At 43.3% G+C, this 27,548-nt stretch overlaps 3 protein-coding genes across 9 annotated transcripts in view; 2 read left to right on the top strand and 1 right to left on the bottom strand.

Moving 5' to 3' along the window:
• The window catches only part of CENPT (centromere protein T), a 55,783-nt gene extending 44,126 nt beyond the window's left edge, over positions 1 to 11,657 (bottom strand). For 4 of the 6 annotated variants that reach the window (XM_056526296.1, XM_056526293.1, XM_056526294.1 and 1 more), the window contains exons 1-4: positions 11,515 to 11,652; positions 3,922 to 4,029; positions 1,572 to 1,686; positions 1,346 to 1,490 (exon numbers count right to left, since the gene is read on the bottom strand). In XM_056526296.1, the coding sequence (XP_056382271.1) occupies positions 1,346 to 1,490; positions 1,572 to 1,686; positions 3,922 to 4,025 (364 nt within the window). In that variant the 5' untranslated portion in view covers positions 4,026 to 4,029; positions 11,515 to 11,652. Of the gene's footprint in view, positions 1 to 1,345; positions 1,491 to 1,571; positions 1,689 to 3,921; positions 4,030 to 8,822; positions 8,975 to 11,514 lie in introns of those variants that run through there. The other 2 variants (XM_056526292.1, XM_056526295.1) reach the window with 2 other exon arrangements.
• NUTF2 (nuclear transport factor 2) overlaps positions 1 to 27,548 on the top strand; it is a 92,329-nt gene that overhangs the window by 3,864 nt on the left and 60,917 nt on the right. Inside the window, exon 1 of one of the 2 annotated variants that reach the window (XM_056526299.1) lies at positions 25,738 to 25,880. The exons of the other annotated variant lie outside the window; for it this stretch is intronic. The gene's annotated coding sequence lies outside the window, so the exon portion shown is untranslated. Of the gene's footprint in view, positions 1 to 25,737; positions 25,881 to 27,548 lie in introns of those variants that run through there. 2 annotated transcript variants of the gene reach the window in all.
• Positions 11,599 to 13,465, top strand: THAP11 (THAP domain containing 11). The gene has a single exon (XM_056526298.1). The coding sequence runs from the start codon at positions 11,752 to 11,754 to the stop codon at positions 12,667 to 12,669; it is 918 nt and encodes a 305-aa protein (XP_056382273.1). The 5' UTR covers positions 11,599 to 11,751; the 3' UTR covers positions 12,670 to 13,465.

The following is a 27,548-nucleotide window of genomic DNA, read 5'->3' on the forward strand; positions in this document are numbered from 1 at the left end:
CCAATTTCTCTTGAGTAAGGAAATACCTCATATGTGGATGTAGAGTGTTCTGCAGGCGCAGCAGAGGGCTCATAAGGGAAGGAGCAATAATGGGATTTTGGAGAGTGAATTTTTTTGAAATGGTTTTTGGGGGGCATGTCCCATTTAGGAAGCCCCTATGGTGCCAGAACAGCACAAAAAAAAAAAAAAAAAAAAAAAAAAAAAAAAAAAAAAAAAACATGGCATACTATTTTGAAAACTACACCCCTTAAGGAACGTAACAAGGTGTACAGTGAACCTTAACACCCCACAGGTGTTTGACGACTTTTCGTTTAAGTCGGACGTGTAAATGAATTTTATATTTTTTTTCACTAAAATGTTGTTTTTTTCCCCAAATTTTTCATTTTCACAAGTGGTAATAGGAGAAAATGTCCACGTAAATTTGTAAATACATTTCTTCGGAGTAAGGACATACCCCATATTTGACGGAAACTGCTCTGCGGGTGCTCGGTGCAAACTCAATATAAAAAGGTGTGTGATATAATATCACACACCGTTATAAAAAATAAACGCTGCGGCCAAAAAGAATAAATAAAAGGTGGCCAAATGCAGCACCCTGGAGCCCTAATAAGGCCCTGGTAACGCTGCAAAACTCCTACCTGTCCCTCCACACAAACTTACCCTGAGCTACAGGTGGTAGTAAGCCACTTCTTCTGCCCTGAGGGGCAAAGATATGGTCAGAGGGCGGGTCCCTGGTTCCTTCTCTCAGATCTGCCCACTGACTGAACTCGGTGGGCTAGCAGAGCTGAGAGAAGGGGACATTAACCCCTCCTCGACCAATAGCAGCTCATCTGGGGAGGTGACGTGATCGCCACCTCCCCCCCAGCAACAGGAGGTGATTAGCGGTGTATAGTACACTGCCGATCACCTAATTCCAGATCATCGGGTCAGACGTTACCCATATGACTGGAATTGCTGCAAATCTTCGGTGTGAATTCACCCCCCCCCCCCCCAGGCGTTGTCACGGGATGCCTGCTGAATGATTTCGGCGAGCGGCGGGGACCGGAATTCTCACGGACGTACAGGTACACCCTTGGTCCTTAAGTACCAGGATCCTTAAGTGGTTAAAGGAGTACTGCAGCCAAAACACTTAAGCACCTGATCACGGGGGTCCGACTGCTGGGACCCCCGTGATCTCCTGAACAGGATCGGGCTCTGAGTGAGCAGTGCATATGGTAGACAGCACGCGCTCCACTGATATGAGTTAAATGTGAAGCCCTTTGTAGATTCATGTGAAAGTCAATATGCAACAAGCTATGCATTTATTCAAAATTAACCCATCGTTCTTATGATCAACGACACTTACCGTTCTGAATAATTTTTTTTAACAAGGTCCTCGGAGTGATCTTATCTATATCCTCCATAATGGGAAAAGATCCCTTCTTTGCAGATTTTAACTTCGTTTTTGAATTAGGTTCCACATTTCTTTTAAGCGCTGAAGTTTCAACAGCCTGAGATGAATAAAAATTAAGAAATATAAGCTTATCCTGTAAAGTAAAGTATGAAATGCCTAAAAGAAAATAATCATGTACCGATTTTCTAAGGGAACGTCTAACTTTATTCTTCATTTTACTGCGCAAATTGATAGATGGGGATGAGGAATTCTCATCTTGACGAAAATAAGATGTAGATGATCGCCGATATCCACTAAAAGAAAAAAAAAGCAACTGAGTGAGAATAATTTCATAAATATATACTAACATAATTATGCTAACAATACAGGGGGAGATTAATGAAAACCTGTGTAAAGGTTCGCCATTAATTCTGGGCACTGTGCTGCACACCTCTATAAGGGTGCAATTCACCCCATGTTTTTGCAATACAGTTCCCGTATACGTTTTTAATTTGAAAACCGTATGGAACCATATTGAAAACTGTATGTATTGACACTCCATTTAAAACTGTATTTATTGACTCTCCATTGAAAACTGTATGCCAAACGATGCATCTGGTTGTGTAGTTTTTGCATCTTTTTGTCCGTTTTTTTCCCGTTCCCTAACACTTTTTTTTGTCCTGGTGAAAAACCGTATTAAAACTGTATATGGTTCCTTTAACATGAGAGTCAATGAGAATTGTATGTATGTACGGTTCCATCCGGTTTGCACAATACGGTTTTTGGGTTTGCATATGCGCAGTGCACACCGAATGGAATGAAAATATAAAAACTTATACTTTTTAAAAAATTTTTAAACGGATGCAACCGGACATAATTTTTCATATCGTATATAGGTTAAAAATTGTAAACACGTTTTCATTCAGTTTAGTCCGAAACCTGATACGGGAACTGTATTGCAAAAACGTGGTGTGAATGCATCCTAAAAGAAGGGAGGAAACAATACAGTCGCTCTCCAGCAGGGGGAATCTGAAAGTGCCACCACTTCCAGCAATGCAAAGGATAGACCTGGACATAAGTAATAGATAAATCATTTAGGGTGCCAAACCATACCTATACAAACCCCAACGAGCGTTTCGTTACAAGACTGCTTCCTCAGGGGGCGTGGCATGGCCACGCCCCCTGAGGAAGCAGTCTTGTAGTGAAACGCTCGTTGGGGTTTGTATAGGTATGGTTTGGCACCCTAAATGATTTATCTATTACTTATGTCCAGGTCTATCCTTTGCATTGTTTTGTGCACTGTATGTATGCTTACTATGTATTTGTGCCTGGCACATCTCTCTATAGTATGTTATACCCTATGGGTCTAGCCAACATATCTATTCTCTATATATACTCTGGTGCCTATATGTGATGTGTAATTGTATATTTTTTTTACCTTTTTGTAATTACCAATAAAGATATGTATTCAATTTCTAGTAAACATGGCTTTTACAAAAGACAATGAGGGACATTTACACAGGTTTTCGCTGAAATGTCACAATTGTGAGATATTGGGCGACTTTTTGATGTACACCGGCCTGGAGGATTTCTAGTTTTACACAGGCTCTTCCTTTTACCCTGCAGTGGTCAGTGATTTACGACGTGCGACTTTACTTTATATCAGTGGTCTCCAAACTGCGGCCCTCCAGATGTTGCAAAACAACAACTTCCAGCATGCCCGGACAGCCAACGGCTGTCCGGGCATACTGGGAGTTGTAGTTTTGCAACATCTGGAGGGCCGCAGTTTGGAAATCCACTGCTTTATATAAAAATAAAAAAAAGATTTGTCGCACAGCCTTCAATGACACAAAAACACTACACCAGCCCAAACCTGGCTTACCAAACTGGCTTTCAAAAAAAATCGGACAAAAGTGGCAGGGAAGTGGAACATACAAAGTGGTGTTCTGAAGTAAAAAAATTTTTAAATGTGTAATTGCCCCATATTTATCACAGGCCCTGCACCATTTCATAAACTTGGTGCATGTACACTACTACTACTACAATACGGGCCCTCATTTACTATTGCAAAACCCAACAAGTTTTGTAGGGTTGTGCGCCAGATTCTGTTGCATTGCGCCAGAAATTCTGTCTGTGCCAGATTTTGCGCCAGAATTGAAAAGAACCCTGACAAACTCTCCATTTTGCTAAGAAAACCCGAAAAAGGGGCGTGACTGATGGAAAAGGGGGCGTGGTATCTGAAAAGGGGCATGTTTCCGACAGTTTCACAAAAACCCAACATATTTACTAAGGTTTCCACAGAAAATGTGGTGGATTTGAGCTGAGGAAAACCAGACAGATCAGAGCATGTGTAAAAAAAGCAAAATGTAGGGAAAGTGTAAAATGTAGGGAAACCTTAGTAAATACCATGGAAAATAAATTGTAGGGAATTAAAACCCACAAAGAAACCTACACAACACTCTTAGTAAATAAGGGCCAATGTGTAGAAAATCAGTGACCTACACTGACTTTGATCAATGTCCCCCAATCTGGGTGAGTGTGTCCTTTACCTTTTTTGAGACGGATGCTTTACTGCTGCACGAACTGGCTCTGTTGCTAGTATTCCTCTCAGCATAGAACGTGTGGTAAGGTTGTCTTCCAAAGAGTGCTCCATTTTCCTAAAAGATAATTAGGTTATTTTTTTTTAAATTAAAAACAACTGAAAAACTAAGAAAATGAATGAAAATGAAATACATGTATAGGGTATTAAAAAATGTACAAGTAACGAAAAATTCAAGTGAAGGCACATTTTTTTTATCTGAAGCTTAAAAAAGGGCCTGTGTCCAACCCTCCCTAAAATCGGTTTACTTTATTTAAAAGGGGTACTCCGCCCCTATACATCTTATCCCCTATCCAAAGGATAGGGGATATGATGTCTGATCACAGTGGTCTCAGTGGCGGGGGATCTCTGTGCAGCATCCAGTGTTCATTTAGAATGCTGGGTGTGGGCAGCGGGGTCGCAGCGTCACTGCCACGCCCCTCGTGATGGCCGCCATGACCCCTCCCATAGACTTGTATTGAGGGGGCATGGTGTGACGTCAAGAGGGGCTTTGCAGTGATATCATGACCCCGCCGCCCGCTCCAAGCTGGGGCAGCGGAGTACTTCGGTGGAAAACTTTTTTATATTTTTTTTATTTTTTTATCAACTGGTGCCAGAAAATTAAACAGATTTGTAAATTACTTCCATTAAAAAATCTTTATCCTTCCAGTACTTATTAGCGGCTGTATATTACAGAGAAAGTTCTTTTGTTTTTGGATTTCTTTTTTTTTCTGTCCACAGTGCTCTACGCTGACACCTCTGTCTGTATCAGGAACTGTTCAGAGCAGAATAGGTTTGCTATGGGTATTTGCTCCTGTTCTGGACAGTTCCTTATACAGACAGAGGTGTCAGCAAAGATCACCGTGGACAGAAAGAAAAAGAAATCCAAAAAGATCAGAACTTTCTCCGCAGTATATAGCAGCTAATAAGTACTCGAAGGGTTAAGATTTTTTAATAGAAGTAATTTACAAATCGAGTGGCTCATTGCCCCACTGCTGAGGTCCATCCTCACGTATGTGAGAGACACGGGGGATGTGATCTCAGCATTGGAGAATTTCCCCTGGCAACCTGGATTTGCCCTAGCGTCTATTGATGTAGAGAGCCTGTATACCCGCATCCCGCACGGTGCGGGTATATGGGCTCTCGACGAATTTCTAATGAGTACTGATAAGTCAACGATGTTCAGGGAATTTGTGACTGAATCAACAAAATTTGTTTTGCTTAATAACAACTTTCAGTTTGAAGAACAGTGGTTCAATCAAAAAACAGGTACGGCGATGGGCACGCCCATGTCGTGCTCGTTCGCCAATATATTCCTAGCTATATTTGAAAGAAATGACATTTTCACCTCCCTGAATCCTTTCACCCGTCAGATTAAATTGCTGTTGCGTTTTGTGGATGACCTTTTGGTCATATGGGATGGTTCACACCAGGAATTCCAGGAGTTTGTCTCGTACTTGAATGATGTTAATGATGTAAACATGAAATTCACCTATGCATTTGGAGGCGAATCCCTGGAATTTCTGGATATAAAATTGGATGTGATTGACGATAAAATAATTACTTCAGGTTTCCGAAAAACGATATCTAAAAATGCCCTACTCCACTATGGTTCCTCGCATCCCCCCCAAGTAAGGGACAGTATCCCATACGGACACCTTGTCCAGTTAAAAGGGATAAATAATTCTGAACAAAAATATAACGAACAGGCAGAAGAATTAATGCTGAGACTAAAAAAAAAGAGAGGTTACCCTAAAGGTGTATGCGAAAGAGCCAAAAAGAAAATTAGTGCAGTGTCAAGAGAAAAACTGCTAGCAGGCCCTATTAAAGATAGTAGAAAAAGCAATGAAGATCATGCGATTTTTTTTCTTTCAAAAACACTAATATGAACAACACCCTAAGAAAAGCAATTCTAAATAACTGGCACATTCTTCAAACAGATGAGGACCTCCGGTCCATAACTGGAACACCACCTATAATTACCTACAGAAAAACAGAACTATACATGATTACATCAAAAAATGTGCCAGCAAAGAAACTAATAAAAAGGATTGGTTAACTGATGTGAGACCAGTAGGTAATTTCAAGTGCGGAACATGTCCATACTGTAACTATAATCTGGAAGAGAAAACAGTAGCAATAGGAGGTCACAATATAATAGGACAGATCACATTGTATATGCCCTACTCTGTGATTGCGGTTTCTACTATATAGGAAAAACTATTCGTCCACTGTTCCATAGGGTAAGAGAACATATCCATTCATTGAAAACGAGGAAGGGGTCAACCCGGTTTATTGAACATATGATACAGTATCACAATGGAGATCCAAATACCCTAAAATTTGCTGGTTTAGAAAGAGTGGGAAAAGCACAAGGAGGCAGAAATAAAGATCAATTTCTATTGAAGAAAGAAGCCAGGTGGATCATCCGTTGTAATGCAACAGGACCCCTAGGCTTGAACGATAAGAATGAACTAAATGCTTTATTAGAAATATGCCTCCCTGTAGTCTTTTCAGTTCACCTTTTTCTCAGTGACTTGTAGACGCATATTCAGACTTGGTTTTAAAAGACATATCATTGTTTACTGATCACCGGTACACATATAGTTAAATTAGAACACTTGTTCACTAATGGGTGTGTTTTTTTGTGATCCCTCCCCTGGTCTTTTGCTTTATACCTGTCTGAATCACACCTGCCGACAGGGGCCTGACGATGCGTGGCCCACCGGCTATCACCCACCCGCTTGTGTGTCATCTTTATCCCCCTCCCTGCTTTTCCGCCTTCATACAAGCATGAAATAAAAGCACCTTTATAAGAAATTGCCTGGTATCCGAGGTGAGTGCTCCAATGCACGTCTGTCTTTTCTACTTGTGAAGTAATTTACAAATCTGTTTAACTTTCTGGCACCAGCTGATTAAATAAAATTGTTTTCCACCGGAGTACCCCTTTAAGGGTGCCCTAATTCCACACATTTTTACAGTTTCTTTATAGGGCCCAACATTCCCATAATATGTGGGTGGGTTTATAGTTTGTCTGACAATTCAGAGAATAATCAGATGGGAGTGAACTTGTATGTCTCGGAAAGTGTGTGTGTGGTGGGGGGGGGGGGGGGGGGGGGTACAGAGCTTCCACTTAGAAGTTCCAGGCAGAATCCACTTTGCAGTCAATGGGATTCAGCACTGGGATTTTCCCTGATAAAACTGTGCTGATGAAATTCCACTGCAGGTCAAGTTCACACGTCCGGATCTTCTGCGGGTTTCCCCACACAGGAAATCCTAAACAGATTACATCGAATTCAATGGGGTCTGCTGCAGATTTTCCACATGTAAACACACCCTAAGGGCTCGTTTACACGAGCGGATTTCCTTTCAGACTCGCAGTGTGTTTCCCGGGGTCAGGGGCTCCGTGGCCTGTCTGCAGCAGATTTTCAGCTGACAATTTACGCTGTTGAAAATCCGCCACAGACCCTGTTGGCTTCAATGAGGCATGCAGCAGGTTTTCCGCAACAGAGATTCTGCTGCTGAAAATTTCCCACTGACAGCTGGGGGAGAGCCAGCCCACTTTCAAACTTTCACTTGGAAACACGTTGCGAGTTTGAAAGGAAATCCGCTTGTATGAACGAGCCCTTAGGGTAGAGTCACACGTGCCGCATTTCCTGCGTATTTTGCTGCTGCATATTTTTCCTACCCATTGAAGTCAACAGATAGCAAAATCAGCCGCAGAAAAATACAGCACGTGACACTAACCTTAGGGTATATTCACACTGTAAACACAGCTTTAAATCTGCAGCAGATCCTCTTTGTTTATATTGCTTTATTGACATGAATTCTGCTGCAGATCCAGTTTGTTTGAACATACCCTCAACCCCTTGAGGACGAAGAGCGTACAGGTACGCCCTGGCGTCCTGGTTCTTTAAGGACCAAGGCCATACCTGTACTGCCCTGGCATCTAAATGTGGGATCTATCACTGCCGGTAAGCTCAGGGAGTTGATCTGGACATTTGCAGCAGAATCGCAGGTCCCAATCAGGCTAGAGTAGCAGAGCACTGATAACACTGATCAATGCTGAGCTTTGGCTCAGCATTGATCAGTGTTATCAGTGCTCTGCTACTCTAGCCTGATCGGGACCCGTGATTTTGCTGCATGCAATGGGACTTAAAAATAATAAATAAAAATAGTCAATAAATGTAAATAAGCCCCTACCCTAATAAAAGTTTGAATCACTCCCCATTTTCTATTTTTTAAATAAAATAATGTAATCAAAAATAAACATGATCATATGTGGTACCGCCGCATGCGTAAATGTCTGAACTATTAAAATGTAAGGTAAGTTCATTTATATGAATTTCATCTATATGGACTCTAAAGTCAGCTACCCGATACATTATTGTTGTATGCATACTGACTGACTGACTGATGTATGATGTTAAAGGGGTATTCTGATAGAAAACAACTGGCTCCACAAAATTTTACAGATTTGTAAATTACTTCTATAAAAAAATCTTAATCTTTCCAATACTTATCAGCTGCTGTATAATACAGAGGAAGTTGTGTTGTTCTTTTCTGTCAGACCACAGTGATCTCTGCTGACACCTCTGTCAATGTCAGGAACTGTCCAGAGCAGGAGAGGTTTGCTATAGGGATTTGCTCCTACTCTGGACAGTTCCTGATATAGACAGAGGTGTCAGCAGAGAGCACTGTTGAACCAGTCAATGAGAGACTGAGTCGGCACTGCCTAACAGCATGGTGTCCGTATCACGGAAAGATCAGTCCTGAAGGTATACACCGGTGCACTGGTCTCCAGTATGGGGTGCTCTAGTAGATATAGTCAAGCAGAACAATCAAAGTAAAGAAGAAGTCATAGGCACTCACCATAAAAACTGGATATTCTTTATTGCATCTTCAATGGAGGTACGATCAGGTCAGGTGCTCCAGCGGTCGGCTGGGGGCGTGTCTGGAAACGTTTTTGTGCGAAGTGACGCACTTCCTCAGCCAACGCTGGACACCTCGCTACCTGTCCGTGCCTAAATACATTAACAGGTGAGTTGCCATAGCAACTAAAACAACACTAATGTGAGTTAAAAACAATTACAAAAACGGGCTGAGATCATGGCGGTCATTCAAACTGAGTGGACCGAGGGCGCCCAATTTTAAAATCCATCGGGCTTCCCTCTGGAGTAACAGATTATGTCTGTCTCCGCCACCTACAGGGACATTAACCCTCTCCAGACCGGCAAATTTCACTCCTCTACAGTTAAGTCCATGGGCGTCTTTCATGTGGGCAATACATCTGGGGGCACCTTTTTCAGTGTTAAGTGAATACAGGTGTTCACGTATGCGGATCCTTAGTTGTCGGATGGTTTTGCCCACATAAAATCGGCCACACGGACAAAACAGCACGTATACTACAAAAGTCGTCCGACATGTAATTAGTTGCCTAACAGTGTGGGTGAAACCTCCAATTCGAATGGTCTTGCTATTCATACTGTAACTACAGAAAGAGCAGCTGCCACAGGCATGATTACCCGTGGGACCCGCTCTGCTGAGCCAGTTATCCTGACCTTGTTCTTTATCCTGACTAGTGGGTTGGTTCAATTTCTCTCTGAGGGTAGGAGTTTTTCTGAATGTGATCAGTAGTCCTTCTTTAGTCCTAGCTCCCAATTCAGGGTCTGCTTGTAGTATGTACCATGCCTTCCTAATTGCTGCAGACACTCTATTATTCATATTGGAATTATCCAAGGAGAATACGAACCTACTTGCTTTATTATGAACTCTTTTCTTTTCTTAGGGGTAAGTAACTCTTGTCTGTCACGTGCTTCAGCTTTCTTGAAGCCCTCCTTTATGACTTTCTGAGGATACCCTCTATTTTGTAGTCAGAAGTTTGCTGCATGTAACTTTCTGTAGTGCTATTGATAAGAAATTGCGAATACGGGATACCCTTCTTGACATGGGTGAATGTGAGCTATCATAGTGGAGAAGGGCATTCCTGGCTATATCCTTACGGTAGCCAACCGTATGTAAATGGCCCCTCTCCACTATGAATTAGACATCTAAGAAGTCTAGCTCATTCATTCCAAAAACCGAGGTATATAGCATGTTGACAGTGTTATGGGTATTGAGGTGTTGCACAAACTGTAGGAACACTTCCCCGGAGCCGTCTCACACCTCCAGGACATCATCTACGTATCTAAGTAGGAGCTTGATGTGCCTGGCGTATGGGTTTGACTCCGAGAAAATGTATCTTCTCTCAAAGACCGCTAGGAAGAGATTGGCGTAAGTGCAGGAGACCGGTGTGCCCATCGCAGTACCGGTCTCCTGCCTATACCAATCATCTCCCGAGCGGAACTCATTATGGCTGAGTATCTGGGTGAGAGCATCACTGATGAAGTTGCTAAATGAGGGAGATTTGTCAGTGCTCTGGAGGAACTCTCTAACTGCCTCCACACCCGCATCCCTAGGGATGCGGGTGTAGAGACTTTCTACATCAATAGATGCCAAATGAAATCCATCTTGCCAAACAAAATCCTGCATTAGAATCAAAAGGTCACCTGTATCTTTTACGTACGTAGGGGTGTACCGTAAAAGTGGGCGAAGGAGCCAGTCTATGTAACTGGACAAAGGTTCAGTCGTGGAGAGAGCACTGTTGTCAGACAGAAAAGAACAACTTCCTCTGTAGTATACAGCATGCTGATAACTACTGGAAGGATTAACATTTTTAATAGAAGTAATTTATAAATATGTTTAACTTTCTGGCACCAAGTCATTAAAAAAAAATTCCACCGGTGTACCCCTTTAATGTTGTTTTGATTATTTTTGTAAATTTCTTGAAAAAAAAAAAAAACTATATGAAATGAAAATGTAAGGTTAGTTAAACCGCACGGTCGGTGGCATACACATAAAAAATACCAAAGTACAAGACTGCGCATTTATGGTTACTTTATCATAAAATTATTAATAAAAAGCGATTAAAAAGTCCCTTCAAAACAAAAATGGTACCAATAAAAACTACAGATCACGGCACAAAGAATGAGCCCTCATATAGTCCCGTATGCAAGATAAAGTTAGGCTGTATTCACAAGTCTGCTGCCTACGGCTGACGGATCCGGGGATAGGAAAACCGGGCGCTCCCATACCGTACCCCAGCCGGACCGGCGCCGAAACCCATTCACTTTAATGAGGCAGCCTTCGGCTGTCCGGGCATTCTGGGAGTTGTAGTTTTCCAACAGCTGGAGGCACACTGGTTGGGAAACACTGCCCTGATGTAATTTCTCCTAAGGAGATATTTATGTCCTAAATAGATAATAGAAAGCATATACTGTATACCCCAGTGTTTCCCAACCAGGGTGCCACCAGCTGTTGCAAAACTACAACTCCCAGCATGCCCGGACAGCCTTTGGCTGTCCGGGCATGCTGGGAGTTGTAGTTTTGCAACAGCTGGAGGCAACCTGGTTGGGAAAACACTGTTATACCCAACTCTACCCATATTCAGTGTATGAAGTGGCAGCACAGCAGCAGTAAAGATACCATAGCCCCCGCTGTAGTCATCCCAGCACTATTTACATACCTGTCCTACCAGTAGTCCCCTTACTGCAAGCAACACAAACACTCCCGCTCTGCTTCCCCGTAATCTCGCGATATCTCCTATAGGAAACACGGCCGTTGCATTGTGGGAAACGTAGTCGTCTCCGCAAAGGCCTCTCGGTGTACCGGAAGTGAGAGGTTTCATGGGAGATGTAGTTTCCGCTGTCCGCTTTCCGTGTCCAGCATCTCTGATGTTCGCGAGTTACTGTTAGTTGCAGTGATGCCTGGCTTCACCTGCTGTGTCCCGGGATGCTACAGCAATTCTCATCGGGATAAAGGGCTGCACTTTTACACCTTCCCGAAAGATCCCGAGCTGAGACACTTGTGGCTGAAGAACGTGTCGCGGGCTGGAGTCACCGGCTGCTTCAATACTTTCCAGCCCACCAACGGGCACCGGGTATGCAGCCTCCACTTCCACGGGGGGCGCAAGTCTTACAGCATAAAGGTGCCCACCATCTTTCCCCTCAGGGGGGTGAACGAGCGGAAGACCCGCAGGGGCAATGCTGGGGACCGGTCCAAGAAGAGGCATCACCAGCCCAGCTACTCCACGGGCTCCACTACAGTGCTGGTAGCGACACTGCCAGGGCAGGAGCAGGAGGTGCTGGAGTTGACAGCAGGGGGCGCTGAGATGATGCTGCTGGGGCCCCCCCCTGGCATGGGGACAGAGGCAGACATGACAGCTGTGGAGGCTTCAGCTGCTGCAGTGATGGGCAGATCCTTGGGGGCGGCATCAGGAGAGATGATAGGTTCAGAACCCAACCCAGTCAACCTCACTGTCAAGCTGGAGTCTGGAGGAGTGGGATCCGGACTTAGCCCCCATTTCCATCCAGCCACGTCCCATCAGCAGCTCCAGGTAGTGGTGGTGGGAGAAGAAACCTACCCCATGCCCGAGTATTACCCGTCTCCACAGTACGCCGACCACTCCTATTCCATGTCTTCAGGGACCACCACAGAGGAACTGCTGAGGAAGCTCAATGAGCAGAGGGATATCATTGCTCTCATGGAGGTCAAAATGAAAGAGATGAAGTCCAGCATTAGACACTTGAGACTCACTGAGGTTAAACTCCGAGAGGAGATCCGTCAGAAAGATAAAGTCTTGTCTATGAACGCTGCCAAGAAAAAACTAGAAGGCAACTAAGACCGCCAAGTGGCCCCCCGCTTCTCTTACGGGGCCACTATACCTTGAACTCAAATAACTGCCGTGATCCGGTGGCCATGTAAAACCACACAAGAAGGAACCATAAGAAGTTTGAATGTAATCCCGTCTAGCGGACACAACACCATTACTGTCGCCAAGCTCTTATAGATGGTTCTTTTCAGTAGTAATGGAGGCACCCTGCTTGGAAAACATTGCAGTAGATGTTTATACAGCAGATGTGCAGAGACTGCTGCCTTGGTACCATTGTATTTAGTTGTTGCCTTCTTACCTTTTTGCATGCGTGTTGTATTATATAAGCCGGAAGACGCTTGGAATTTTAGGTTCGGTTTTCCTTTGATGTTGTTTTCAGCGACCGTAGAGACTGTCAAGACACGCGCGGACATCCACTGAGACACCTTGTTATGCACTTATTCAAAAAGGAAAAATTCAATATTGTTTTGCAAAGTTGTGTGTTTTTTTTTTGTTTTTTGTTTTTCTCTCTTTAAGGCCGAAAAAAAGAATTGCCAATAGTTGACCGCAAAGTGGCGCTTCAGGAGATCTACGAATTTGGTTTGTTACATCCATAAAAGAAAAGGAATAAAAAAGGTCAAACTGACTGACTGTCATATTACTCATGTCTAGCGCTATTGTTGCCATCTCTTGAAATGGATTCTGTCCTATGGAAAGGAGCTAGGGACATATACCATGCATTGTGGTGTAGAGAGAAACATTGGCAAACTGGTCTGATAATCCTTAATGTTTTTTGTTTTGTTTTTTTAATAAAACTTTATTTTGACAGTAGAATTTGAGTGCTGGATGTGAGTGCAGGGTTGTTCACCTTGAGGTTTGTCATAGTGGGTCACTGCACTTTAAAAAAAAAAAAAAAAGTACAAGAATCTGTATAGTCTAAAAAAATATCTCCTTCTTATCAGGTTACTTAAAGGGGTATTCCAGGCAAAACCTTTTTTATATATATCACCTGGCTCCGGAAAGTTAAACAGATTTGTAAATTACTTCTATTAAAAAATCTTAATCCTTCCAATAGTTATTAGCTTCTGAAGTTTTCTGTCTAACTGCTCAATGATGATGTCACGTCCCGGGACGTGAGTCATCAGAGAGCAGTTAGACAGAAAACAACAACTCAACTTCAGAAGCTAATAACTATTGGAAGGATTAAGATTTTTTAAAAGAAGTAATTTACAAATCTGTTTAACTTTCCGGAGCCAGTTGATATATATAAAAAAAAGTTTTGGCCTGGAATACCCCTTTAAGGGAACTGAACTTATTCACAAGATAGGTGATAAGTGTCTGATTGGGGAAGTGCATTGAACTGCTGGGACCCCGCAATCTCCTGTATGGAGCCCCGGCTACTTACATGTCATTGGAGCATTCTGCTCCCCACATTCCTGGATGATAGCGAGTGACGTTCCACTCAGTCATTCACGGACTGAGGCGGGACATTGCTGTCCAGAAAGGTGGGGCCAGAGAGCGCCCAGGACGGGTAAGTAGCCAGGGTCCTGTACAGGAGATTGCAAAGTGTGCCAGCTGTCGGGCCCCCTGCGATCGGACACTTATCCCCTGGGGGGGGGGGGGGTAGTGAAGCAGCAGAGACACAAAGGGGGAATTCATCAAGTTGCCCATTGCAACCAATCAGAGCTCAGCTTTCGTTTCTCATACTGCCTTGGTAAAATGAAAGCTGAGATGTGATTGGTTGGTATGGGCACCAAAGAGAATCTTACTATAATAATACAGATTGATAAATCTCCTCCATCGAGAAGCTATAGAAAGATCTAATATGTCTTCTACCTCATCCAGAGTTGTATTAGCAGCTTACACTGCTTTTTATGGATCTCTAGTCCTATGTGCCTCTGCTACTGCTTCTGAGATTGTTCCAGAGATATAAGGATTCTATGGGGTCATCAGTGGATTTACACCACTTTCTTGTTCTATATTGCTTTGCAAATTTTGCGTTATTGCGCATTTTTCGTTTGCACATTTTTTGGTGGAACATTTAGGAAAGTTGTGTACTGCTTGGGGTACTGTACACCACCTTATGCAGTGGACTGGTATTTATTATTAGTGCAAAATTTGTTTAGAAGAGTTTTTTTTATTTATTTTTTGCAAAACTGCAATATTTTTGCTGAAAATCTATGAAAGCTAGCAAGACACATAGAAAAGTGTCAGAAGCTGGGGGATGCTGGAGAGGCATGGACAGACTCTGTTCCATGATAGGAGTAGTTGTAGTACCGCAGTGCTGAGAGACAGCTCTTGAATATCCCCCAGCTACGGGACTCTTTTTGGACTGTTTGGACACTACTCCCATCATGGACAGACTCTGTCCATGATGGGAGTTGTAGTCCAGGGGCTAAGGGACAGATCGCAGCGGGTCATACTCCTGAGACCCACAGCGATCCAATTTGACAACCGGGCGACACATGTTGCTTCACTGCACTCCCTGCCGGCTCCAGCTGAGCTCTGCAGTGTCACAATTCATAATTCCCGCCTCCGGGAGACGGGAGCTCTAATGGTAAATGGCTACTGAAAAATCGTAGCTCCCGACTCGGCGGGAATTATGAATTGTGCACTGCAAAGCTCAGCTGGAGCCGGCAGTGAAGCAGCATGTGCCGCCCGGTTGTCAAATTAATAAATGCGGATCGCTGTGGGTCTCAGGAGTATGACCCACTGCGATCTGTCCCTTAGCCCCTGGACTACAACTCCCATCATGGACAGAGTCTGTCCATGATGGGAGTAATAGTCCAAGGGCAGATGGACAGATCGCACGGGGTCTCACTCCTAAGATCCGCTGCGATCTTAACTTTAAAACCGCAGAATCCAGCAGCTCTAAGCTGGGACTATAGATTCACCGCTGGGCCCGATCAGTGTAGCTCCGTCCCTTGTGATGACATCATTGGGGGTGGAGCAACACGGCCAGGCAGGAAGTCAGGGTGGTTAGTATGGCCCTGTTCCCATTATGCGTTTGGCATAATAGGAACAGAGCCTATTTGGCAGTGTGTTCCCAAACAGGGAAACCCAGCTGTTGCTTAACTACAGTCCCCATCATTAACTACAACCCTCATGATGGGATATGTAGTTTAGCAACAATTGGAGGTTCCCTGTTTAGGAACACACTGCATTACTGGGGAGAGCGCCAAAAATGTACTAACCATTTTTTCATGTTTTTTTTTCTTTTATTCTCATTTCAGATACGTAAATGCGGAGGACTACGTCGGATTTGGTGGACTATGACGACCAGCGTTTTTTAAAATTTCAATAAAAGGGTTAAAGAGGGCTGTGAGGGAGTGTTTTTTAACTAAAATAATTTTTTTCAATGTGTTGTGTTTTTTTTTATAATTGAATTTTCAGGCTTAGTTGTGGAAGCCGTCTTGTAGATGCAATCCATTACTAAACTGGAGCTTAGCGTTAGCTTCAAAAACAGCTAGTTCTAACCCCCAATTATTACCCCGGTACCCACTGCCCCAGGCGTGCCGGGAAGAGCTGGTACCAACAGGCCTGGAGTGTCAAATATAGCGCTCCTGGGCCTAGGCAATAAAAGGCTGACATTATTTAGGCTGGGAAGAGACAGTAACATTGGTCCTCGCTCACCCTGGTAACGTCAGGCTTTTGCTGCTTGGTTGGTATCTGGCTGATACTGAAAATACGGGGAACCCTATGTTTTTTTTTTTTTTAAATAAAAAACACAGGGTTCCCCCGTATTTTCCAGATACCAAGCAAGCAGCAATAGCCTGACGTTACCAGGATGGGTGAGGACCATTTTTATTGGCCCTCCCCAGCCTAAATAATGTTAGCTTGTCACCACCTAGGCCCAGGAGCGCCATATTTGATGCCCGATCCTGTTGGTACCGGCACCCCTGGGGCGGTGGGTACCAGAACAATAATTGGGGGTTAGCGCCTGCTGTTTTTGGGGCTAACGCTAAGCCCCAGCTTATTAATGGATTCCATTGACAAGACGGCTTCCACTATTAAGCCTGAAAATTCTATTATAAAAAAAACACTCCCCCCCCCCCCACAGCCTATGTTAACCCTTTTATTGAAATTAAAAAAACTGGTCATCGTCATAGTCCACCAAATCCAATGTAGTCCTCTGTATTCATGTAAATGAGATGAGAAGAAAAAAATGGGTTAGTGCTTTTTTAGGGCCTTCCCCTGGGGAGAGCTCCCATAATGCAGTGTGTTCATAAACATGAAGCCTCCAATTGTTCACGTCTGCCTACTATATCCTGTATATACAGTCATTTATAGATGGTTGTATATACAGGATAGCGTACATAGAGTTAACCCAGCGTGGGTTAACTCTTTCCTTGCTGGGCTCCTGTATAGTATACATGGGTACAGTATGCGCCCCTGTATACTATACAGCCGGCAGAGGTAAGTAGTGATGCTCTGCACCCTGTATAGGCTATACATCACTCCTCACCTCCTTACACTCTGTGGACCGGGCGCTCAGCATCCGACCCATGAAGTGATACCCTGAAGACAGTGAAAAAACTGCCACAGGGGACAAAAATGACTGTTTCCACACACTAGCAAAAGCGCCAGAAAAAAAGACAAGAAAAACTGCCAAAACGCAGGAAAAAGCTGTTGCAGTTTTTCTGGCATTTTTGCTGGAGGACAAAAAAAAAACCTCAATTGAATCCTGGCCTCAAAGCAATAGAACAAAATCTCAGTGTCCGGGACACACCACTTCTTCTGTGAGGTGTAGATCAGGTGTACAAATAGAACTGTGTGGAGATTTAGAACTTTGCACAAAATTTATCATATGGCTTGCACAAGTATGGTAAATTTGGTGTACTTGCACCATATTTAGATCAACCAAAACGATCTACAAAAAACATCTACCTACACCAACATTGATAAATGTCACCCTATGTGTGTGCAGTGTATGTGAGACATTAAAGCAGATAGTCATCACTCTGTGCACGGCAGGTGCCGACTGAATCAGTCAGTACCCCTTTGGACATGCGCCATCTTCATTTACGGCAACGAATGTTCGAGAGAATTTCGCTGAAAGAATGTATACTTCTTTCAGCAGGGTCTGGAATTTGAGTTTCTGTGGCAGAATTTTCCACCACAAAATGTTGCAGGGTGCACATTGCAGCAGAATCCCACTAGAAACTATAAGAGGCTGCTGCACTAAAATTTCTGAGCAGAATGTTTACCCTGAATCCTGCTCGAAAATTTTGCTGTGTGAATGGGCCCTTACAATGGCCAAGGAGATAATAGCATATTGCTGTGGACTCCATAACAACAGTAGTTATCTCCCAACACAGGTTTATTGGGTATAGAATTAAAAGTTCCATATCACACACAGGACCTCAGATTTATGGGCTAATTCTTTACCCAATAAACCTGTGTAGAGAGATTAACACTGTTATATTCTCCTTTGTAAAACTGTGTGCGCTTACACCCAATCTAGTGGAAGAAGAGCTTTCTCCTCCATTCTCCCTCCTTATAGACACTTTAGGGGGAATTTATGAATAGTGTAGTAGAAGGCTTTTCTCATCTGTTGTTTTTTTTTTTTTGCCTTTGCAATGATGCACCATAGTTTTGTAAAGTTGGGAAGAGAAAAATAGGTGTACACTGGTCTTCATAAAAATCTTGGTCTTTTGATATTTGGGAGATTTATTGCACTGTCCTCTATTCTGCTTTTTAATTTATATTTGTGAAACAAAGTGACAGATAGCTCAATAGAGCTGCAAATGGGACTACACTAGAATTGGTAGAAAGAAGATAAAGTATAAAATATATTGTTGTTCACTAGTAATGAAAATGGGATGTAAATGGATTGTTGGATTATAGGGGGAGATTTATCAAAATCTGTGCACAGGAAAAGTTGCCCAGTTGCCTTTAGCAACCAGTCAGATCACTTCTTTCATTTTGCAGAGGCCTTTTTAACTAACCCCTTAGGCTAAGTTTCTACTTGTTTTTTTGTCCTGCGTTTTTTGGGTTGAAAAAAACGCCTGAAAAAAACACCGGAAAAAATGCCAGACTGTTCCATGATGGGAGTAGTAGTACCTGTACTAATAGACATATCGCCCCGGGTGTCAGTCGTGACACCCGATGCGATCGTCCATAATATAGCAGAGATATGGAGCGGCTCTATACAGCGCTCACATCTCTGCACTATACTCCGGCCAGTGATGTGAATAGAACATCATTGTCACATTTTCTGCCCAGCGTGGTGGTTGGCCGGACGGTTGCAGCCAATCACAGCTCTCTGAGGGAAATATGAATGAATGAGTGGCCGGCCGGAGTTTAGTGCAGAGATTGGAGCACAGGAGAAAGCCGCTCCATCTCTGCAATAGACAGGACGATCGCATTGGATGTCAGGAGTGACATCTACTGTGATCTGTTCTTACCTGCAGGTACTACTACTTTCAACATGGAGCACACTCAGCTCCATGATGGGAGCTGTAGTACTTGCCTTAATAGACAGATCACAGCGAGTGTAACTTCTAACACCTGTTGCAAGCTGTCTATTAATGCAGGTACTACAGCTCCCAGCATGGAGCAGAGTGTACTCCATGTTGGGAGTAGTAGTACCTGCAGTTAAGGAAAGATCACAGTAGATGTCACTCCTGACACCTGCTGTGATCCTCCTGTATAATGTATAGATGCGTGCGGCCGCTCTTCTATGGTCCCCTGCACGACCGTATATATACACATATTCATATTTCCCACAGAGAGTTGTGATTCTCTGGAACCATCCGGCCAATCACAGCTCTGCGGGATATATGAATAGGTGTATATATATTGCAGTGCAGGGGACCATAGAAGAGTGGCCGCATCTATACATTATACAGGAGGATCTCAACGGGCGATCTGTCTATTAGTACAGGTACTACTACTACCATCATGGAACAGTGTGTTCCATGCTGGGAGTAGTAGTACTACCTAAAAAAAAAGAAAAAATAAAGAAAAAAAGTGAAAAACACACACACACTACATTTTTATTATTGTCGGCTACATTTTTAGGTCCCCACCCGCCCACATAAATTGATCCCTGTTTTAAAAATTAATAAACATTTTGTTATAAAAAAAGATAAATTTCGCTAGATACAATTTTTTCCTTCACTACTGTATCTTTTTTTTTTTTAATGGTACCCTACGAAATTTTATAAAAAAAAAGGTATCTCCATCACTTTTTTGGATCGCTAAAGTCCAAAAAAGAATAAAAAACGACTGCAAAAACGTCAAAATTAAAACCCACATATTGTTTTTCTTGGCGTTTTTTCACTCCCATAGACTTCTATGGAAGAAAAATGCCACGATTTCAGGGGGAAAAAAATGCCAAACTGAAAGATGCCAAGTGGAAAAAGAATTTTGCAATTTCTCATTGATTTACAGATAACATCTGCAGCGTTTTTTGGCTGAAAAAACGCTGTGCAGCAGAATTGGCATTTTTCTTGGTGTTTTTCCCCCAAAAAAACCAAGTAGAAACTTAGCCTTAAGGACCCCAGCATTTTTTGCACATATGACCACTGTCACTTTAAGCATTAATAACTCTGGAATGCTTTTACTTTTCATTCTGATTCCGAGATTGTTTTTTCATGACATATTCTACTTTATATTAGTGGTAAATTATTGTCGATACTTGCATCATTTCTTGGGGACAAATTCCCAAATTTTATGAAGAATTTGAAAAGTTTGCATTTTTTTTTTAACTTTGAAACTCTCTGCTTATAAGGAAAATGGGGAGTACAGCACTTTATATCAATAGATCAAGGAGTCACTTAGAATATTTTATCACAGCCCTGTCAAGACCCTTGTAAATGAATAATAATTAAAACTTAATATTTATTGATATGCATTAAAATGTAAAATTTCAACCAATTGTGATATACACACGTTATAAATAAATAAATCAAATAATAGTAACGAGGTATTGGACCAGCAACCAATAATACCCGATTTAACAAGTATCAGATTTAATGACAACTAATATCTGCAGTAATCATGTATATGGTGAGAGCGTGATATATCACCGTCCCCCAGGCTACACGAACACTTCAATTCCTCAGTTGCCAATACATAGGTAGTGTGATATAGTTATCAACAACACAACACCCTAATATGCAAACAACTCTATATAATGTTTGACAACACAGGGCTAGGCTCACCATTTGTTCAGGTATAGTCAATTCAATATCACCTCATGTGCAAAAAAGTGAAAGATAATGTTTAAAATTTACATTACAGTTCATGATCCATTAGTTCCAAATCGGGTATTATTGGTTGCTGGTCCAATACCTCGTTACTATTATTTGATTTAGTATATCACAATTGGTTGAAATTTTGCATTTTAATGCATATCAATAAATATAAAGTTTTAATTATTATTCATTTACAAGGGTCTTGACAGGGCTATTATAAGGAAAATGGACATACCAAATAAATTATATATTTATTCACATTTACAATGGGGGAGATTTATCAAAGGATTTAGACAGTTTTTTCCAGTCTAAAATTGTCGCACAGAAAGTCGCAGTCTAAATACGTGTGACTTTTTTGCGACTTTTGCTTAGAACATGATCCATTCTAATCTATTTTAGACAGAAAAATGCATTGGTGCTGAATTTATCAATAGCGACTTTTCGGTGAAAAGTTGCATTGGCCGAAAGTGCGCTAAAATGTCAGACCATACTGGAGCAGGTTTAAATACAGTCTAAACCTTAGATACCGAAGTAAGTCTTTGCGCAGAATTTATCAAGAGCCGTGCGACTTTTGATAAATTTAGCGCACAATAGACCAGCCTAACGCTCTGTAGGTTGGTCTATATTGATGCGGGAAATAGATAACTTTGATAAATCTCCCCAAATATGTCTACTGTATGTTTGCATCATAAAGTTGACATGTTTTTACTTTTGGAAGACATCAGAGGGCTTCAAAGTTCAGCAGCAATTTTTCACAAAATTTTCAAAATCTGAATTTTTCAGGGACCAGTTCAGTTTTGAAGTGGATTTGAAAGGCTTTCATATTAGAAATACACAATAAATGACCCCATTATAAAAACTGCACCCCTCTACACTAACATGTTCTAGTAGACCCAGTTTTTCAATTTTTACAAGGGGTAAAAGGAGAAAAAGCCCCCCAAAATTTGTAACCCAATTTCTCTTGAGTAAGAAAATACCTCATATGTGAACGTAAAGTGTTCTGTGGGTGCAATAGAGGGCTCAGAAGCGAAGGAGCAACAATGGGATTTTGGAGAGTGAATTTTGCTGAAATGGTTTTTGGGGCACATATCACAAAAACAGAACAGAAAAAAAAAAAAATACACATAGCATTCTATTTTGAAAATGACACCCCTCATGGCACATAACAAGGGGTCCAGTGAGCCTTAACACCCCACAGGTGTTTCACGACTGTTTGTTAAAGTTGGATGTCTAAATGAAAATTATTTTTTTCACTAACATGCATTTTTTCCCAAAATTTACTATTTTTATAAGAGGTTATAGGAGAAAATGCCCTCCGTTTATGTCAGTACCACTGTAAGGATCCGCCATTTTTGTGCAAATCACCTCAAATGTACATGGTGCGCTCTCACTCCTGAGCATTGTTGTGCGCCCGCAGAGCATTTTACGTCCACATATGGGGTATTTCCGTACTCAGGAGAAATTGCGTTACAAATTTTTGGGGTCTTTTTTTCCTTTTACCTCTTGTGAAAATGAAAATTATGGGGCAACACCAGCATGTTAGGGTAAAAAAATGTAATTTTTTACAATAACATGCTGGTGTAGACCCCAACTTTTCCTTTTCATAAGGGGTAAAAGGAGAAAAAGCCCCCCAAAATTTGTGAGGCAATTTCTCCCGAGTATGGAAATACCCCATATGTGGCCCTAAACTGTTGCCTTGAAATACGACAGGGCTCCGAAGTGAGAGAATGCCATGCTCATTTGAGGCCTAAATTAAGGATTTGCATAGGGACGGACCCGGATGCAAGAATTACACTTGAGTCCGATACCAAAATTACCCTACGGCTGTGTTTCTCAAACAGGATGTCTCCAGCTGTTGCTAAACTCCCAGCATGCCTGGACAGTCAATGGTTGTCCGGCAATACTGGGAGTTGTTGTTTTGCAACAGCTGGAGGCCTTGTCTTGGAAACACTGCCGTACCAGACGTTTTTCATTTTTATTGGGGGGGAGGGGACTGTGTAGGGGTATGTGTAAATGTAGTGTTTTACTTTTTATTTTGTATAGTGTAGTGTGGTGTAATGTAGTGTTTTTAGGGTACATTCACACAGGCGGGGGGTTTACAGTGAGTTTTCCACTGGGAGTTTGAGCTGCAGGTGAAAATTTGTTGCATCTCAAACTTGCAGCGAGAAACTCAATGTAAACCCGCCCGTGTGAATGTACCTCCAGCTGTTGCAAAACTACAACTCCCAGCATGTACGGTCTATCAGTGCATGCTGGGAATTGTAGTTTGCAACAGCTGGAGGCACACTGGTTTGCGAAACACTGAGTTAGGTAACAAACTCTCAGTGTTTCGCAATCAGGGTGCCTTCAGCTGCTGCAAAACTACAACTCTCAGCATGCACTTGCAGCCGAAGGGCATGCTGGGACTTGTAGTTATGCAACAGCTGGAGGCACACTAATGCATCTCTCAGCATGCCCTTTGGCTGTCAGTGCATGCTGGGGGTTGTAGTTATGCAACAGCTGGAGGCACACTTTTTCATAGAAAAAATGTGCCTCCAGCTGTTGCATAACTACAACCCCCACCTGCACAAACTACCAAAGGGCATGTTAGGAGTTGTAATTGTGCATTCTGCTGTTGTATAACAACAACTCCCAGCATGCCTTTTTGTGCATGCTGGGAGTTGTTGCTAGGCAACAGCAGGAGGCATGGCCTTACCTCCTGCTGCTGCTCTGCCGGATCCTGCCTGATGCCACCACCGCTGTCTCCGCTCCTGGGGCCCCGATCCCTCTGCCGATGCCGGGGATCGGGGGCCCCAGGTCCAGGTGAAGACTCCCGGCACCCTCTCTCGCCCTCTGAAATAGGGGTGGAGCAGGTGCTGTTAGGGACACCCCCACAGCAGGAGTCCTGCTGCTAAAGGGTGATAGGTGCCGTCTCGGGAAGCACTATCACCCTTTTTTTCCAGGTCACCGGGGAACCCGATTGACCCGGAATTGATCGGCGATTTGCGGTGATCGTCGACATGGGGGTGGGGGGGATGGGTGTCTCAGGACCCCCCCCCCCCCCCCCAGGGGTGTGCATGGGGTGTCTGCTGAATTATTTCAGCAGGTATCCCAGTCCGGTCCCCGCCTGGCGGGAACCAGAACTCCCACGAGCATACAGCTACACTCTGGGTCCTTAAGTCCCAGGACATCAGGGCGTACCTGTACTCCCTGGGTCCTTAAGGGGTTAAAAGTGAAAGAAGATTGGTTGTCATGGGCAACTTTTCCTCTGCACAGGTTTTGAAAAATCTCCCCCTATGAGACTGTATAGTAGTCTATGGCAGATTATGTATGTCAGGCTGTGTTCACACGCCAGAATTTCTGCATGGAATTCCGCATGAAAATTCTGCATAATTCTGTGTAGTCCAGCATTAGCCAGTATGAAGTGAGCTCAGCTCCTGAGCTTGCTTCATATACCTGCCGTATGGCTGGCCATATATATGCGGCGGACAGTCGTGGAGGGGTTAAGTCCCTTCCTATCAGCGCTTGGCACTGCTGGGAGGAGAAACAGTGGGCCGCACAGGCCATGCTGCCCGAGAGTTGAGCTTGCTGCCGCCAGAGCCAGGTTAGGCTCCTGTGTTTCACCTGATTGTTGGCTGTTACGCGGCGCAGCCCGATGTGCTATCCATTCTTTTTCCTCCCTGTAGTGCCTAAATAATTGCAAAATTTTGCAAAGGGCTAACTCGCTATATTGTAATCCACAATTATCGCCATCTGTGCTGCGATTGCTATGTATTGTACAGCCCTAATATATACACACACAGACATATATATATCCACATAAAGCGGTACGCCTGCGGGCGGGGGTCAGTTGCTATATATTGTACAGCCCTAATATATACACGGACATATATATATTTATATATATATACATATATATATATATATATATACATACATATATATCTATATATCCACATAAAGCGGTATGCCTGCGGGCGGGGGTCAGTTGCTATATATTGTACAGCCCTAATATATACACGGACATAAATATATTTATATATACATATATATATATATATATATATATATACATACATATATATCTATATATCCACATAAAGCGGTATGCCTGCGGGCGGGGGTCAGTTGCTATATATTGTACAGCCCTAATATATACACGGACATAGATATATACATATATATCCACATAAAGCGGTAAGCCTGCGGGCGGGGGTCAGTTGCTGTATATTGTACAGCCCTAATATATACACGGACATAGATATATACATATATATCCACATAAAGCGGTAAGCCTGCGGGCGGGGGTCAGTTGCTGTATATTGTACAGCCCTCATATATACACGGACATATATATATATATATATACATATATATCCACATAAAGCGGTAAGCCTGCGGGCGGGGGTCAGTTGCTATATATTGTACAGCCCTAATATATACACGGACACACACATATATATATATACATATGTATATCTATATATCCACATAAAGCGGTACGCCTGCGGGCGGGGGTCAGTTGCCAGCACAAAGACACCAGGCTTATGGGCTAATATATAATTATTTCCAGGGCTGGTTTTTACCCCCAGTCCGGCCCTTCTCCTCTCTCCCGGGTGCTCATATGGGGGGGAAGGTATCTGTTTGAGGGGGTATAGTCTGCAGTTTTTATTTGTTTAGGGAATCTGGACTGAGATGTGTATCTGGTTGTCATTTTAGGTTGTGAAGAGGTCCATTACACATAATTCAGCAGGCTGGCAGACACATGCAGGACACTGTCCCTTTAAATAAGGGCATTACAGTTGTTGTTTTACTGAAGCATGGCGTTATCATGAAAGTAATACAATTACTATAAAATGTAATGGCTCTATAGTGTATATCTGCCAGCACTCACAGCGGGCACTGCACACACTATACCCAGTCCAGGCTTGTCAGAGACTACAATTCCCATCATTCCCCGGTGCTGGGCGGAGCCTCCTCTGGACGGCAGCTCGTTGAGGAGGAGGGCGGTGGCGGGAGCTGCGCGCTCGTCGGGACCTTTCAGAGCGGACCTCGTGAGCGGTAAGTCCCGGTGTGAAGGCCTCGGGATGCCCGGAGTGGAGCGAGGTCCCCGGTAGACGCTGAGGGCAGTGTGGCCCCCGGTGCACCTCCTTGTCATGTGCTTTCGTTTGAAGCGCATGGCGGCGCCCTGGGCCTGCGGTGGGTGCGGGTGCACTTACCGGGCTGAAGTGCTGCACTTACCGCGCAGAAGTGCTGCACTTACCGGGGCTGGAGAGCTCAGCTCTGCGGGGTGTTACACCCGGTTGTCTCCTCATTCCTGTCAGCTGTATAGCTTTATGGACGTGGCTGCGAACAATGAATGGAGCTCAGAAGTTTCTGGGCTGGGCCATTCTGTCATGGGGCCCCGGGGGGGACACTGCACGCCTGACACTGAGGGGAAAGTGCTAGAACTTCTGTGTGACTTGTCAGACTCTGTTCATATAAGAATAGTGCCACATACCAGCAGTGCTGCAACATGTGGGCACTGGGGCCAGCCATTGGCTGGAATGGTTATGTGGTGCTATGTCATCTCCAGCCAGTGTGAACTGAGACCTGTGCAGGTAAAAATACATGGCAGGAAGACCACTATGTACACATGTGTCTCTCCAGTACAGTGTTTCCCAACCAGGGTGCCTCCAGCTGTTGCAAAACTACAACTCCCAGCATGCCCGGACAGCCTTTGGCTGTCCGGGCATGCTGGGAGTTGTAGTTTTGCAACACCTGGAGGCACCCTGGTTGGGAAACTGCACCAGTACATGGCTGGTGTGCTATACTAAATCTCTTATTCTGAACAGAATGGAACTAAATGCACAAACTGTTTCCTGCCAAGTATGGTGAATGTACACGCCAAACAGTGTCCATAAGTAGAGATGAGCGAACTTACAGTAAATTCGATTCGTCACGAACTTCTCAGCTCGGCGGTTGATAACTTTTCCTGCATAAATTAGTTCAGCCTTCAGGTGCTCCGGTGGGCTGGAAAAGGTGGATACAGTCCTAGGAAAGAGTCTCCTAGGACTGTATCTTCCTTTTCCAGCCCACGGTAGCACCTGAAATCTGAGCTAATTTATGCAGGAAAAGTTATCACCCGCCGAGCCGAGAAGTTTGTGACGAATCGAATTTACTGTAAGTTCGCTCATCTCTATCCATAAGGTTAGTGACAGTGGACAGATACTGCCTCTTTCCCCTGCATGGGAAATGTAGCACATGAACACTAGCCCACCAGGCCCGGCCTGCCCCTCTGAGATGTCTATATACCCTGTATAGTTCATATGGACAGTGCTCGTTCTGATGGGACAAGCAACTTAAAGGGGTTATCCAGGAAAAAAACTTTTTTATTTTTATTTTTTTATATCAACTGGCTCCAGAAAGTTACAGATTTGTAAATTACTTCTATTAAAAAAAATCTTAATCCTTTCAGCACTTATGAGCTGCTGAAGTTGAGTTGTTGTTTTCTGTCTAAGTGCTCTCTTCTGACACCTGTCTCGGAAACTGTCCAAAGTAGAAGCAAATCCCCATAGCAAACCTCTTCTACTCTGTGCAGTTCCCGAGACAAGCAGAGATGTCAGCAGAGTGCACTGTTGCCAGACAGAAAAGAACAACTCCACTTCGGCAGCTGATAATTATTGGAAGGATTAAGATTTTTTTTTTTAATAGAAGTCATTTACAAATCTGTTTAACTTTCTGGAGCCA

Source organism: Hyla sarda, chromosome 6 (assembly GCF_029499605.1).
Source record: "Hyla sarda isolate aHylSar1 chromosome 6, aHylSar1.hap1, whole genome shotgun sequence".
Taxonomy (NCBI): Eukaryota; Metazoa; Chordata; class Amphibia; order Anura; family Hylidae; genus Hyla; species Hyla sarda.